Source organism: Etheostoma spectabile, chromosome 10 (genome assembly GCF_008692095.1).
Source record: "Etheostoma spectabile isolate EspeVRDwgs_2016 chromosome 10, UIUC_Espe_1.0, whole genome shotgun sequence".
In the NCBI taxonomy this organism is placed as follows: domain Eukaryota; kingdom Metazoa; phylum Chordata; class Actinopteri; order Perciformes; family Percidae; genus Etheostoma; species Etheostoma spectabile.
In genome coordinates, this window is record NC_045742.1 from 12,414,653 (window position 1) to 12,429,904 (window position 15,252).

The 15,252-nt window shown below is 39.0% G+C and overlaps 1 protein-coding gene across 4 annotated transcripts in view; it reads left to right on the forward strand.

Annotated features, from left to right (window-relative positions):
* The window catches only part of ocrl (OCRL inositol polyphosphate-5-phosphatase), an 18,692-nt gene that overhangs the window by 678 nt on the left and 2,762 nt on the right, over nucleotides 1–15,252 (forward strand). For 2 of the 4 annotated variants that reach the window (XM_032527808.1, XM_032527809.1), the window contains exons 2-22: nucleotides 2,915–3,006; nucleotides 3,411–3,449; nucleotides 3,838–3,951; nucleotides 5,618–5,812; nucleotides 5,971–6,205; nucleotides 6,344–6,517; nucleotides 6,628–6,729; nucleotides 6,840–6,954; nucleotides 7,147–7,263; nucleotides 7,500–7,681; nucleotides 7,992–8,103; nucleotides 8,609–8,718; nucleotides 8,970–9,105; nucleotides 9,223–9,333; nucleotides 9,533–9,698; nucleotides 9,911–10,146; nucleotides 10,874–10,897; nucleotides 12,694–12,813; nucleotides 14,097–14,181; nucleotides 14,396–14,523; nucleotides 14,729–14,840. In XM_032527808.1, the coding sequence (XP_032383699.1) occupies nucleotides 2,915–3,006; nucleotides 3,411–3,449; nucleotides 3,838–3,951; nucleotides 5,618–5,812; nucleotides 5,971–6,205; nucleotides 6,344–6,517; nucleotides 6,628–6,729; nucleotides 6,840–6,954; nucleotides 7,147–7,263; nucleotides 7,500–7,681; nucleotides 7,992–8,103; nucleotides 8,609–8,718; nucleotides 8,970–9,105; nucleotides 9,223–9,333; nucleotides 9,533–9,698; nucleotides 9,911–10,146; nucleotides 10,874–10,897; nucleotides 12,694–12,813; nucleotides 14,097–14,181; nucleotides 14,396–14,523; nucleotides 14,729–14,840 (2,705 nt within the window). Of the gene's footprint in view, nucleotides 1–1,100; nucleotides 1,181–2,914; nucleotides 3,007–3,410; nucleotides 3,450–3,837; nucleotides 3,952–5,617; nucleotides 5,813–5,970; nucleotides 6,206–6,343; nucleotides 6,518–6,627; nucleotides 6,730–6,839; nucleotides 6,955–7,146; nucleotides 7,264–7,499; nucleotides 7,682–7,991; nucleotides 8,104–8,608; nucleotides 8,719–8,969; nucleotides 9,106–9,222; nucleotides 9,334–9,532; nucleotides 9,699–9,910; nucleotides 10,147–10,873; nucleotides 10,898–12,693; nucleotides 12,814–14,096; nucleotides 14,182–14,395; nucleotides 14,524–14,728; nucleotides 14,841–15,252 lie in introns of all 4 variants that reach the window. The other 2 variants (XM_032527806.1, XM_032527807.1) reach the window with 2 other exon arrangements.

A 15,252-nucleotide genomic window follows, 5' to 3' on the forward strand; every position in this document is an offset into this window, starting at 1 on the left:
TGTGTGTGTGTGTGTGTGTGTGTGTGTGTTTTCTCCAGTTTGCTTTAGCTCGTTGGCTAACGTTAGATTTAACGTCAGGTAACGTTAGCAATTCTGCTAAAAGGCCATCCAAGAACGATAACGATGTGAGCATCCACACTGCTGAACTGAACGTTTTGTAAACAGTGGCTTGGCGCACGCACTGCACGCTACAGCTGATAATAATACACGAGGACAGCAGACGTTGCAACGTAATAGATTGCAGGATTGTCTGGTGAATACGGGTACATTTTATGAACCAGGCGAGCCGGAGAGGCAGGTGTCGGATCTGTACAGAGCACGACGAAAACACCGACACAGTGTGAGAACATCCAAAACACAAGATTCACTCTGTGGCATAGTTTTCTGTGACATAAGAAATACTTTCAAATGACTAACTCTGAAAAATACACAGGGATACTTAAAGGATCCTAGCCCCTTCGAGTGGAAAAGTCACGTCACACCACTGACTCCTGTGTCGAACAAATCTCTCGGCAGTGTCATCTGTTGTACATGTTGGATGGTAGCCTATTAGTTGGCTGTCAGTGTTGTGTAGCTCATCAAATCGCTCTGAAGTTATCCCACAGATTCGTCACTGTCGTTGTCATTGTAGTTGTGTTGTGGACTCCGCCATCCACTTGAGTTAAAACGATTTTTAAAACAATATATTTACAGTTATTGTTCTTGGTGGCCTTTTATTGTAATAATTAACTAGCGGGTTAACTTGTGAGTTTAGTAACCTGGTTGTTTATAGCTACAGTTGACCATAATAATTGAACATATAATGTGAGTCATGATTTCTTTTAAGTTACATTGACTGCTAACCACCTTGGCCTTTTCCTGTGCCTTTACATTTGTCACAGTAATTTGCCTTTTAATGTTCAATAAGCATGGCTTCTTCTAACAGAGATCATCACCTCTTGAGTATCTTTAATCTAACCACACGCATACTTATTTACAAGCTTAACATGACAGTGAGGCCCTGTCTGTCTGCAGATGATTAAAATAACAACTCAGTGCTTGTGATGGCCAAGCACCTTTCTCATCTTCACTCAAAATAATTCCTTGATTGTGATGCTTACACTGTGAAAGTTCAGGAGCTGAGGGCTGGCCAGAAGGAGCCCAGACTACTGTCACTAATTGAGCGCAGTGGAGAGTTTATGTAAGTATTAGAGAACCTGATAACCAAAATCCATGTAAATGTGTCAAGCAATAGGTAAACCTGGTGAGATGCCACAGATTTCGAAGCAGCTCTGAACACCTTGAGAAATTAGATCTTTGCCTGCTGTACCGCTTCCTTTTAGCTTTGGTTTAATTCTGATGAAAACCAAGTTTTTGACATTTTTGAAGGTAGATGCTTGTTGTTTTTCTTATGGGCAAGTTCCTTAATTTGGAAACAGTTTTTTATGGTTTGTGATATGAAATGAATAGATTTTATAGTGAATGGCATAACAGAGACATTATACTGTTGTGTGGCTGAAGGTCTGCCCATGGAGCTGTCTTGGTTTGGTGCAGTGTTACATTAGCAGGACTTTAATCTGGGTCTTGGCAGCTGCCGATTTGTGTTGTGAAAGGCTGTTGTGGGTGTGTTTGTAGCAGGTTGTGGCTACTAGCATGAGGGAGAAAGCAATTACCCATACCAGCAGTCAGCTCACTACCCATTATCCAGAATTCCTCCACTTGGTCCTTCACTGTAATGAGACTCACATGGGCCCCCAAGCTCCGTCCTCAGCTAACTGTGTTAAAACAACACACACTGAACTGAAGAGTCATGCAGACAAGGCGCTGTCAGGGTTTCAGTTAGTACATGGCCGTGTTATACAAGGTGAACAAAATAAACAAAGAAGCACAATACAATCAAACAACCCTACTATAAATAATGAATGTGAATCTGACAATATTTTAGTTTAGTTGAAACTGTCAACAGTGTTTTATCTCATCTTTGAGACAATATGTTAATGTTAAATATCTAACGTTTAGTATAGCTTTTCCTGCCTTCTGCATTTATTGTTATGATTTGTAAGATTATTCTGTTTGCTACAATTAATGTTTTAGCAGTCCTTGCCTCTGATGCATCAATACTGATTTAAAGCTATAACTCACTATACTCAGACATGAGGCATTTGACAGAGGTTCAGAGTACATATAATAGAAACTATAGTCTCAAATAAATATTGACTTAAAGCAACATGTTTGACAGTCTTAAATTTAAACCGCCTTGAGGTTCACCACAACATTCATATGTAATTCAAAGCTACTGTATTTGAGGTAATTCTATTATTTCGTCCACGCTCTTGAGAATGTCCATACTTTAGAGGTGGCCTTTCAGACTCTGGAAAACGGCGAGTCCCTCTGACACAGCCGGGCTGAGTCATGTTCCCGTCTTCTACAGTAATCAGACTTATTGCGAAGGAGAGGGGAAGCGTGGGCAGTGCCCAGCATGCTGCTTTGACCTAGCTGTTAGTCAGTCATTGTTAGAGGGAAATACGACCACGCCTACATTAACCCACATACAGATTTGAAGCTGCTTATATTGATTATTTAATAACTCAAAGCTTAGCTCCTCTAAACGTGCGCCAGCTGCTAGGTTGCTGAACTGAAGTTTTGTCAACAAGACCTGACTGAAGCAGGACACTTTTTAGTTATTTAGTTCATTGTTTGCTTATTTGACTAAAGCAACTGGCCTGCAAATTTGACTAAAACAGACTTTTGCATGTGTGCATGTGCATTTCACATTTAAAAAAAAAAAAAAAAAAATCACATTTTAATCACTGATTATAATCTAATCCTTATTGTACACTGCAGACCATCTACATATGCTTTATTTTAAAAGGTTTGTTAAATTATATGAAAATATAATAATAGAGCTTATGGTAAGTGTGCTGTTCTCATCCAGATTGGGTGTTTTGGCGACCCCTGATGCTGTTGTGTCTCGTCCAGTGGCTCAGCTGTCTATACCCATCAATGGTAATTTTGAAATTGTTCGAGGTATGTGAATTTTTTTTGTCCTCAATATCAAATTCACAGTATTTACTATTTTGGGTATGCTAATTATAATCAAATGTACAGGATATTTTACCAGTGACCAGCTGCTACAAACTGTTCTTCATTTCTATGTATTCTAAGATGTTTGTGCTTTCTATCCAGCATGTTAATAAAGTTGACCCTCACTTCACATTCTTAAACCATAGTGTATAATCAGGGTCATGTCACACTTGGTGTAAAAGTGAATGTCCAGGAAGCATTTCCTTTGCCCTTGGGAGACAACATTTAAAAATCAACTGACAACAACTTGAGCCTGTTGAAATAATTTATAACACCTCTGGTTTACTCCCACAACAGACCTTTGAACTGCATTGGCGCCATTTAAGCTCTTTCCATTTTCATTTCAGAGGCGGAGGAGGCTCTTCTTATTAACTTCTCAGTAGCTTGTAAGTATGTTTTCCCTCTCTTCAGATTAAATTAATTCCTCTTCGTTTTCAAACAGATTAGCGGAAGCAGAAAATGTGTTGTTTTGGTCTTCCAAGCATGCCAGCAAGTATAAAATGTGCCTGTATTTTTGGAACAATAGAGAGCCTTACCATGGTGTTTATTGCAACACAGCCTCATTTTTAGAACTTGCCTTCAGCCCTATATCCTTTATTTAGTAGCAGACAATGGTCATGGGTTACCAGGGCTCTCTGAAAGAATGCCTAGTTGGTTCACTATTAAATCACTTTGCTTTGTTTTCTAGACAGTCTGAATTTTCTAATGTGTTTGCAAAGTCTAAACGTGTCCAACGTGTGTGTAAGTGTGTGTCTTTTCTGTACCCCTCTCAAGCCTGCGTTAGGATACGAATCAAAGGAGATAAAGCTCCAGAGCTGCTGTTGGAACTCCAGGATGATGATCGGACTCAGACTTTCTTCGCCCAGGTGAAGAGTGCTCAGCAACAAGGTAAGACGTCACTGTCTGTCGGTATTCTGAAGCAGTAGATGATTAACTATTTATTAATCATCCAACTCATCTAACATTTATTGACCTTGGGTGGATTACACCACTCACTGATTTCCTGTGTATACTATGTTACTTGCCATCAACACTGGTGGAGAGAGACTCACTTGGCTGCCATAAAGGTGACTGAAGCTTAGTTTATTTTGCTTTCATTTTACATTTTTGTTCTGGCCGTGTAACTCATACTCCTCAACAGAATGAGTATTCTTTCTCAGCTATCCATATATAAGTCCTCACTACTGTGTATTACGCTATAGTAATCATTTGGATTATCTTTATACATTGCACAAAATTATAAACGCAAACGCTGCAACATGAGGTGATGGTCGCGGATGAATGGCACAGCTGTGGGGAAACCGGGATTCATCCGTGAAGAGAACACCTCTGCAAAGTGCCAGACACTATCGAATGTGAGCATTTTCCCACTCAAGTTGGTTACAACAACAAACTGCAGTCAGGTCGAGACCCAGATGAGGACGACGAGCATGCAGTTGAGCATCACTGAGACGGTTTCTGACTGTTTTTGCAAACCGATTGTTGCAGCAGCTGTCCGGGTGGCTGGTCTCAGAGGACCTTGGAGGTGAAGATGCAGGATGTGGTGGTCCTGGACTGGTGTGGTTACATGTGGTCTGCAGTTGTGAGGCCGGTTGGATGTACTGTCAAATTCTCTAAAAACGCCTTTGGAGATGGCTTATGGTATACATAACATTCCTGCAGCCAGCATGCCAGTTGCACGCTCCCTCAAAACCTGTGGCATTGTGCTGTGTGATAAAACCGCAAATGTTAGCGTGGCCTTTTAATGTGGCCAGCCTAAGGCACGTCTGTGCAATAATCATGCTGTCTAATCAGCATCTTGATATGCCACACCAGTGCGGTAGAAGGATTATTTTGGCAAAGGAGAAGTGTTCACTAACAGAGATTTAGACAGATTTGTGAACAGTATTTAAGAGAAATAAGCCTTTTGTGTTCGTAGAAAAAGTCTTAGGTCTTTGAGTTCAGCTCTTGAAAAAATGGGAGAGAAAAAAAAAGTCTTGCGTTTTATAGTTTTGGTCAGTGTATTTATAGTAATTAGATAAAGACCACAAAGTGTGTTGTTGTTTTTTACGCAAGTTTTTCCCTAATTGCACTTTTAATGTGAATGTAAACTGTGGCTATTAAGAAATGGCCAGTGAGCTGTTATTATCTCTATACTCAGAACCTGTACATTTAGTTTTAATGTTACTATCATTTATTTTCATTTACTAGTTGATAATTATAACATCCTGTAGTATCAATAGTACTACAGTAGCACTGTGCCCTCTTGTTATCAGCAAGCCACTTGTCAGATGGTATACTCTTCCTGTAATGACAACATTGCTCTTCTGGGTGTTGGCTTATTTTTTTTTATCTGTGTACATATTTGCATTCAGTGAGGTCAACTGAAAAAGGATCTGAATTTACCTTAGTAAAATCAAAGGTTTAACAAGACAATTGAGCTTCTATCAATGTTTTTCTTTTTTTTACACAAAAATAAAATTCCCTTGAAAGATGCTTCTTCTGCTTGATTATGGTTGTGTTAAGTGTGGATCATTGTGTGTTTTATTCTGACAATACTGTTTCATTTTCTCAGTTGAATCCAAATTCAGAAAACCCAAAGCAATGGAGCCCCTTGCGCCAACAGCCCTGAGAGGTCCGGTCCCGATCCCACCGCAAAGAGCAAACAAGACTGCTAACTCTGTGGGCTCTGGAGTCAACCCACCCAAATCTACCAGTGCTCTGCCTCACAACCTAAACAACAGCAGGTCAACAAATCAGACTAACACAGGTAATATACAGATACTATGTTTACATTTTGAAAAATCCAACAGTTAAGAATAAAGATAAATGGTAGCAACTTTGAAAACAAAGCCCAACGTATTTGTCTTCCAAATTAGTTTCTGTTGCTGTTAGATTAAATCCTCTGTTCCTCTGAACTTTCCGAAGATCCAGTTCAATCACTTGCCTCAGACTTTGGGTTTGAGGACAACTTTAACAACCCTCTCAAAGTGGAGGAAAAAAAGAACCACCAGAATCGTATAGTCGCCACTAGGGAGCCTCCTCCGGTTCCCCCTCTACCTCCTCGCAAAGCCTCCTACACTCCATCCAATCCTCTGCCTCCTCCACCAGTCCCCAAAGACAGAGCTGTCTCCCTACAGGCCAAAGACAACTCCAAACCAGAGTAAGTTGACCTTTTTATGACACCATGTCAAGTTTACCAAAAACACTGGAAACTGGCTGAATATACTTAACTTTAAAACAGTTTTGATGTGTCCAAAATGTTGCTGGTGTTAAATTCTATTTACTTTTTCCATTCCAGTAGTTTTAGGTCAGGGTTTGACCGTGCGGACAGGCCAACGTCTTGGAGCGACAGCCCCACAACCAACAGCATGAGACAGGCCATGTTGTCCAGCCAGGCAGGGCAAAGAGAATACCTCATCAAACACCGCCTGGGTAAGAAGGAGAATGAGTATGTGGACATCCAGACCTTCAGGTGAGAGGAGCTTCTTTATTATATATGGTTAGTTTGTAAAAACAAAGCAATGTTGCTGCTGCACACATTAACCCTACTCTGTGCATAAATACAGATTTTTGTTTTTTTAGGTTTTTTACAGGTACGTGGAATGTGAACGGCCAGGTTCCAGACAGCAGCCTTGAGCCGTGGCTCTGCTGTGACATAGAACCTCCTGATATTTATGCCCTGGGGTCAGTGAGAATTTATCTTACAGTACCTTTTCTGACCATGAAGTCATACATATCGTCCTCTGTTTTTGCTTTACTAACATTAAATATGGTGACTTGTTTTTTGACTCTAGTTTCCAAGAATTGGACCTGAGCACTGAAGCTTTCCTCTACATGGACTCGCCCAAGGAGCAGCTGTGGGTGGAAGCTATGGAGAGGAGCTTGCACCCAAAAGCCAAGTACAAGAGGGTGAGTTGAGAAAAGACATCTTCAGGTCCTTTTGTCCACATTTCAAAGTGTCCTTGAACAAGACACTGATGTAGAAATAGTAATACATTTGCCCCTGGCCATCAGTGTGTGTGAATGTAATGTACATTGGATATAACACGCCATTGATGAATACATTTGTAAATGTGCTAACTTGCTTTTCTATGTCCACAGGTTCGAATAATACGTCTCGTTGGGATGATGCTGGTCATCTTTGTCAAAAAGATTCACAAGAATCACATTAAAGAAGTGGCTGCAGAGCATGTGGGAACAGGAATCATGGGGAAAATGGTTTGTTCACTCTAAACTTAGACCAACGGCTTCAAAAATGCACATAGTGATAGTAGACAACCATGGGATAAATGCGCCATGTTCGTTTCAGTCAAGTGCAACAGAAAAATAAGTAATATGTTTAAAATGCTTCTGTTTGCTTAAGTTATTTATTTAATATTAAACATGTTACACTGACTATTCCCACATCTGCAAACTGACAGACTGATCTTTTTTATGTTTGATGTCTTATGCAGGGTAACAAAGGAGGTGTGGCAGTCAGGTTTGTTTTCCACAATACTAGCTTCTGCATTGTCAACTCGCATCTAGCAGCACACGTGGAAGACTTTGAGCGCCGCAACCAGGACTATAAAGACATCTGTGCCCGCATGACCTTCCACTTACTGGACCACCCCCCTCTCAGTATCGTCAAACACGAGTGAGTTCTTCAGGCATTCATGTCAAGGTTGAGAACATTAAATGAATGTGCATAGACAAATTTTACACTCATTGGTTGTGTTTGTATCATAAGCTTGAGGTTTTGTTTCACAATTCTTGTTTTATTGTTGTTTGTACATACTGTATAACATTTCTTCTATACTGCCAAGCTCTTGTTACCTCATACACTAACTTAATTAATTAGCTACTGACTATCTTTTAAAGGATTTGTAAAGATAATCAAATTCACTACAAATATGTTGCTGTGATCTAGTTGTTTAAAGCAGTCTTTGTCTCTGTTTGTGTTTCAGTGTAGTAATCTGGCTCGGGGATCTAAACTATCGTCTGTTTATATACGATTCGGCTGAGGTCAAACAGCACATCTCTCAGAATGAGCTAAAAAAGCTTCAGGAGCTTGATCAGGTAAGAGACTGTTGAAAGAAAATGTACCATAAGGTTTACTTATTTTTATCTGTAAAAACACAGACAACTTTAGAACTTCAATAAAATAGCTTTAGGTACAGAACAAAATGCCTCTATCACTACTTCTGTTTTAGTATTACTTGAATAATTTGTTGTGTATGTAATTTTAGCTATAACTCTTGTGTTTTTGCTAGGTAGCAGTTAGTAAAATATATTTGTTTGGATTACTACTGTATAATGGGCTTGTGTTTTTCAATCTCTATGTAAATGATTGACAGTGAGACATAGCTGAAATGGTAATTGATAAATGGATCATGAAAAATAGAAGTTATATTTAAATGTATAAGGGAAGTTGTTTTGCTAATAGCATTATTAGGCAGTTACGTATTACCACACTTGATGCGTTTGTAATCTGCCATGATTTTCCTCTTAAACATATCTGTTGGATAATAATGAACTGGATTCTGGTTTGACTCTTTCACCGAATAATACTTTTATTGCGTAGCTGAACATTCAGAGGCAGACAAAGAAAGCCTTCACAGACTTCATGGAAGGAGAGATCAACTTCATTCCCACATACAAATATGACCCAAAAACGGATCGATGGGACTCCAGGTGAAAAAATATTCCTGTATTGTATCTTTATTTTAATTATTTAACACACAAACCTACTCCAGGATTTGCATTGCTATATCCAACTTTTCCTCAGTTTTGGTTTTTCTTTTTTGGGTTCCTGATTAAATGTTGCCTGTAAGAAAGCTTTTTTCCAGCCTTATCATTACACTAATACAGAGTCAGCAGTACTGTATGTGTGTCTGATGTCTGACTGTTAACTTTGCCTCTGAAACTGTGGCTGTTTCCTGCAGTGGAAAGTGCCGTGTCCCGGCTTGGTGTGACCGAATCCTCTGGAGGGGCAACAATGTCAAGCAGCTCAAATACCGGAGTCACATGGAGCTGCAAACTAGTGACCACAAGCCTGTCAGTGCTCTCTTCTCTGTAGGGGTAAGAAACTATGTTTTCAAATAAAACAAACATGACGCCAACTGACTGGTTTTAGTTGAAACATGCAAAGTTCTGCTATTCATTTTATTAAATAGGATCTGTGTGTTTGTGTGCCAGGTTAAGGTGGTAAATGAGCAGCGCCACAAAAAGGTGTTTGAGGAGATTGTTCGAGCGATGGACAGAATAGAGAACGATTTCCTTCCATCTGTAACTCTGAACAGGAGAGAGGTAAAAAAACAAGTCTTCACATTCACATGCACTCATCCAACTTAGGGTCTGTCTTATGTTCCTTCCTCAGTGATATCATCTCCGGCACTAATCACTCATAACCTTAAAAACAGAGTAGCTTGTTGTAATTTCTCCAAAGAATTGTAAGATGGAGCTACTTGGAATCCATGGTTAATGTTTCTCTTTCCCTGTCCCGCAGTTTACATTTGGGAATGTGAAATTTCGCCAGCTTCAAAAGGAGCGCTTCCTAATAACAAACGACGGCCAGGTCCCCTGTCATTTTGCCTTCATCCCCAAACTCAATGACTCGCAGTATTGTAAGCCTTGGCTTCGTGCCGAGCCAAGTGACGGATTCTTAGAGCCGAGTAAGTCTGAACTACTCTCATTTCCTTTTTGATTGTCCTTAGGCTTGTTACCTCAAATTGTAGATCTATGATCATGTGGTATTTTAATCATTGGTGATGAAATATAATAGGGTGATAATACATTTAGTTTTTCCCATTGTAATATTGTAATTCTGACTGTCAATTCCATTCACCCTTTCACCTCAAAACTCTGCCCTATCTTCCTGAAATAGATGAGACCCTGGAGATCTATCTGGAGGTCTACGTCAGTAAAGACTCCGTCACGCTGTTGAACTCTGGAGAGGATGCCATAGAGGACATTCTGGTGCTCCATCTGGACCGTGGCAAAGACTACTTCCTTACCATCTCTGGCAACTACCTGCCCAGCTGCTTTGGTACCTCGCTGGAGACTCTGTGCCGCATGAAGAAGCCCATCAGAGAGATCCCCATCACCAAACTGATTGACCTGGTGAGGGAAATGAAATCCAATCAGACAAGTTTAAAGTGATAGGCTTACTGAACAGAGACATATTTTCCTAAGATTGCTAGTTGAAGCTCTGAAACATAAACCCTCCTCTACTAGGAGCAGCTTAGCTCAGATTGTAATGCAATGGCTACTTCTCACTGTGTAGCTATCCACTACCTGAAACCTGAAACCTGAACGGGGATGCATGAGAGCGTGTTCACTCCCTCAGGGTAAACTCAGTCACACAGAGAGAGCTATATTTGGAGCGCATAAAATGTCTCAACCTGTATAATTCTGGCCAAAAGGGGCCAAGGGAACAAGGAAGTGGCAGAAAACATAGGAAGGGAGCTCCTAAAGGACAGGGAAAACTGACTCAGGTTAGGCCCATATTAGTGCTTTATATAAATAGATTCCTCTGGTCTTCACACGTTCACCTCTGTCTGTTTCCATAATGCTATTTTTTACTTCATCTGACTTTGCTTTGGAATATACTATCATTCAGTACTCTTTTTATTTCTATTTAAACTATTCCATTTTCCTACTTGCCTGGTATATTGGGTCAATGATTTAAGCAAGAACAATCTGTAATCTATCTACTTTTCTGATTTATGCAAATACCTCTTCTATCTACTTTTGTTCTTTCTTCTTTTGTTTCCCTTCATTGCCTCCAATTGCCTTGATCCTTCATTTCCAACTCTTCACTGTGGTTGTTGGCTGACTTCTTGCTCAGGGAGAGGACAACTACATGGAAAAGGTAAAAATATTAAAACCGGTACTGATCATCTATCAGTGAAATCAGCCTCAAAATCCACTTGGTTACAAGACTTACTATCTGCTTTATGACACTTTATTGACCATCCCCAGTCGCTCATGTCATAAAGAGAAACTGGTTCAAGTATTATTAGAATTAGTCAATCAACAAACACCCCAGTGTAGGCCACATCCTGTTAACGTCTATCTTTAATCTCAAAGATTTACATGCTGTAGGAAAATTATATTTGATTTTGTTAAATATAAAATGTTTAGACTATTTACTTGAAAATTGTTATACTGCTGTCCAACAAGTAGAAAGTAAAGGAACACTTTCACATTTTGGAATATAATGTTATATTATAATATATTATTGGATAGCTTTGTTCACTTTCTTTCTGAGAATCCGATGAGACATTGTCAAAACATTGCAAGGAGCTGTGTTAGTTGGGCCCGATTTCTTTGGTTGCCAGTGAGACATGAAATCTGATCCTGGAAGTCCAGATTGAGTAACAGCTACAAGAGTTTGAAGGCTTATTATCATTCACCAAAAGGCTGCAAACAACAGTTATGAAGTTTTAGAGGTGCTGGTACGTGTATTTCTAAACTTTGGAGAGAGCCAGGCTAGCTGCTTCCAGTCTTTGTGCTAAACTAAGGTAATCTAGCTGAAGCTACTTAATAGAACAGAACAGTGGTAGCAAACCACATCAAATGCTCTGAAAGTAAGAAACAAAGCCTACTTCCTAAAATGTTGGACTATTCCTTTAATGTGCAGTCTTTTTTTGCTATAATACTGTGCACTTAGGTTGATTAAAAAGTGGCTTCACTAGCTAATCAGAAAATTGAATCAGTTTCGTACTCTCTAGATTTCAGAAAGCTGACAAGGGCAACAATCGTTAACCCACAGGCAATCACAGACCAGACCATGTCAGCTTAGTTATAATCTCTGTGTGTGTGGATCAGTCAACCAATAAATCTCCCCTGGCCTATTGAGGACAGGGTACTCCACTCCAACGGAACTTAGACACACACAAAATCTCATTTCACAGCAGGTCACCCTGAGTGCACAGCTCCCTCGTATTCATAATAAGAAATAATGAGAAGAAATATTAGGCTCTTTTCAGCTAAACATGAAACACTCCTATGAAGCCAAACAACAAGTCTCCTCTTGCATTTCATAATTTGTTACTGATCAGTGAAACTAAATAGCTGCATTGAGACAGAACAGATCCACTTAGAATATGAATTAGGCTTCCTTTTCTAACAATGTAGCAATTTATACATTCTTTATTAAAGCTTCCTTGATCTTGTAAATGGAAGATTCACCACACTGTAAATACCTGAGTTCACAGTAGTTGATTTTGGTGGCAAAACATTGTACAGGATATCACATTCATTCAGCATGTTGGCATAGTCCACATAGCCCACTCAGGTGTCCTCTGTATTTATGTGCAGCCTCACTATCTGTGGTTATTTTTGGATATCTCTCGTGAGTCTCGGGAATCCATTTGCAGAGAGAAAAAGAATGTGATATACAGCCCGTTTTAAAATGGCTCTCCTACATTCAAGTTTCCAGACCTCCGAGATAATCACTGCTGCTCCTACTCCATCACTAATTGATCAAATGTTTCATGTGCAGTCACCAAGAAGTCTCAGTATAAGAATAATGTCATGATTTTGATAATATTTCTGGTAGTAAGAAATGAATATTGGAATGTTATTACAGGAAATAATTTAAAGTCTGCTAAAATTCGCCAGTGTGAAGTAGTTAGTAGTGAATGTGTTAATCTCTATCATCAGGAAAAGTCAAAGGTGAGCTTCCTGATGGTGGATGGTGCAAGTACCGAGGATAAACCTCTGAAGATCCCCAAAGAAGTTTGGATTCTTGTCAACCATCTCTTCACCAAGTCTTGTGATCAGGTAAGAAAGGCTACAGCTTTTAAAATACTGGCTACAACAACCTTGTAATATACATAAGATGATATATGAAAAAATAACGGTGCTTGAAAAGGCTATTAAATATACTATATAATAAAGTAAATTAATGTCAGTAATGTACATATGATGACTAAACAAGCGCTTCTCACTTTGATGTAACCCACCCTTAAAGATTATCAAGAAAAGGCACTTATGCTATTACATGGTAGCATGGTAGCAGTTATCTATTATTTTTTCATTCCACAATATTTTTTATATAATGTTACTGTCCTGTGAAACCATGTCCATGTCCATCTCCAAAGCTTTTCATGAGCTGAGGAACACGGTGTTGTTTTTCAGTTTTGTGACCTTTTTTTTGTAACTCCATGGGATTGTATTTGCTTTAGTTTAGGACTTTAGGAAGCAGGACAATTTTCTCAGTCCATAGGAACATCTTTCAAATTAAAAATGGTCAGATTTTGGAGATAATACTGGACAGTAACAATAGTAGTAAGATATGATTGAATCATGTTTTGTATTTAAAAAAAAAAGCATGATACAGTGTTTCTGTGGACTCTTTTATGATAAGATAAAGGCCTACCTTTTAGACAGGCGTTTGGTTGACCTATCTGCACTTTACATAAAACATAATTTTAATTTTGTATTGTACGTTTTATGTTGTATGTTTTCATGCAAATTACTTTGTCATTCTATCTGAAAAGCACTGTATTAATACATTTTACTTACTTACTTAATATTCATGATGTTCAGCACAAATCATTTCTAATGTACAAAGAAAGTTGGTTTATTAATGTTTGGTACAAACCTAAATTTTGAGCTTGTTGTCCGTTGGAAACTACAATGTGGATCATTATGTTAAGAAGATCTTTGTGTGTGTGTGCACAGTTTTGAACACACAGGTTTACTGGTTTCCCTAAAGAAAAAAGACTTAGTATGTGAGGCCGAAGACAAAGTCCATTTCATGTTTAATTGTCATTATATGATGATTTATAGATTATACAGTAGAGGAGAAGACCAAATTCTTTATTTGTAATGTTATGTAACAAGTCATGTTCATGTCTGGCAAATTTATTACCATGGCAACAGTATTATTGTTGTGTCTTAATAAGATATATAATTGTATAGTGGGCTGGGCACTTGTCTGTGCAGGATACTTACTACCTACTAGTAACCTAATTAACCAATGTATACTGATACTGATAGGACACAGAGGTACTTGGAAACTGTTTTTAAATGCTCCATATTTGTCTCTGTGTGTCTCCCAGGAGGACTTGTTCCAGACACCAGGTCTACAAGACGAGCTGCAGAGCATCATCGACTGTCTGGACACCAGCATCCCAGACTCTATCTGTATCCTTGTTTGTGAAGCAGGTCCCACATGCCCCAGATTTCATTAAGACCCAGTCCTGCAACCACTGAAATGCCAAACCACATAAAATAAGACACATAAAGTATCATTAAGGCACATACTTGCATACCTACTCAATAAACTAATTTTGATCCTACATCTCACTATATTTACAGAACTCCATATTTGCATGATCTTCCTTAACTGTTCATGTAGCTGGTTGTAACCACTCTGTAGCTGAGGCTCTGTTGATCTTCCTGGAGGCCTTGCCGGAGCCAGTGGTGTGTTATGAACTCTACCAACGGTGCCTAGAATGCTCTCATGACAGCCGCCTCTGCAAACAGGTGCAGTGCCTACACTCAACATACCATGTAGTTAACTGTATGATGGATACCAATTAGGCATTGTTTTCTTAGAAGAACTGTATAGAAAAGAGTGCAGAGTGGCTACAGTATGTTTTATCTCGGCATTATCCCAGGATTTCCTATGTCCTATACTGCATACAGTAATATGCATGACTAATCTTTGTCTAATTTTGACAATTGATAGTTGATCTCCCACCTTCCCCGGGCTCACCGCAACGTGTTTCGCTACTTAATGGCTTTCCTGAAGGAACTTCTCAAGCACTCACACAACAACAACCTAACAGCCAGCCTCATAGGTATGAAATGGATACATCCTACCGTAATGTTCATACTACTTTATAGCTCATTGGATAGCCAATTTCTTGTTTATAGATGTTTATAATGTGTGAACAGTCTCACTTAATTTGGACAACATAGCACAATGAAAAATAAGACCGTTGTAGTGTAAATTGGTTTGTTGTATATGAAGCTCTCTCTCTGTGTTAGCCATCTCTGTGTTTGTGCTTTGTTTCCCATGGCAATGAACAATCAGGATAACAACAGTGATCACCATGAACCACTGTGACAACAACAGAAGCTTCTAGACGTCTGATGTAATGTATGCCATTTAAAAATGGCATACATTACATCAGATGTCTATGTTTGAAATATACACTGAGGGAAAACATTTGAGTGTTTACACTTTTATTATTATTATTATTATTATTA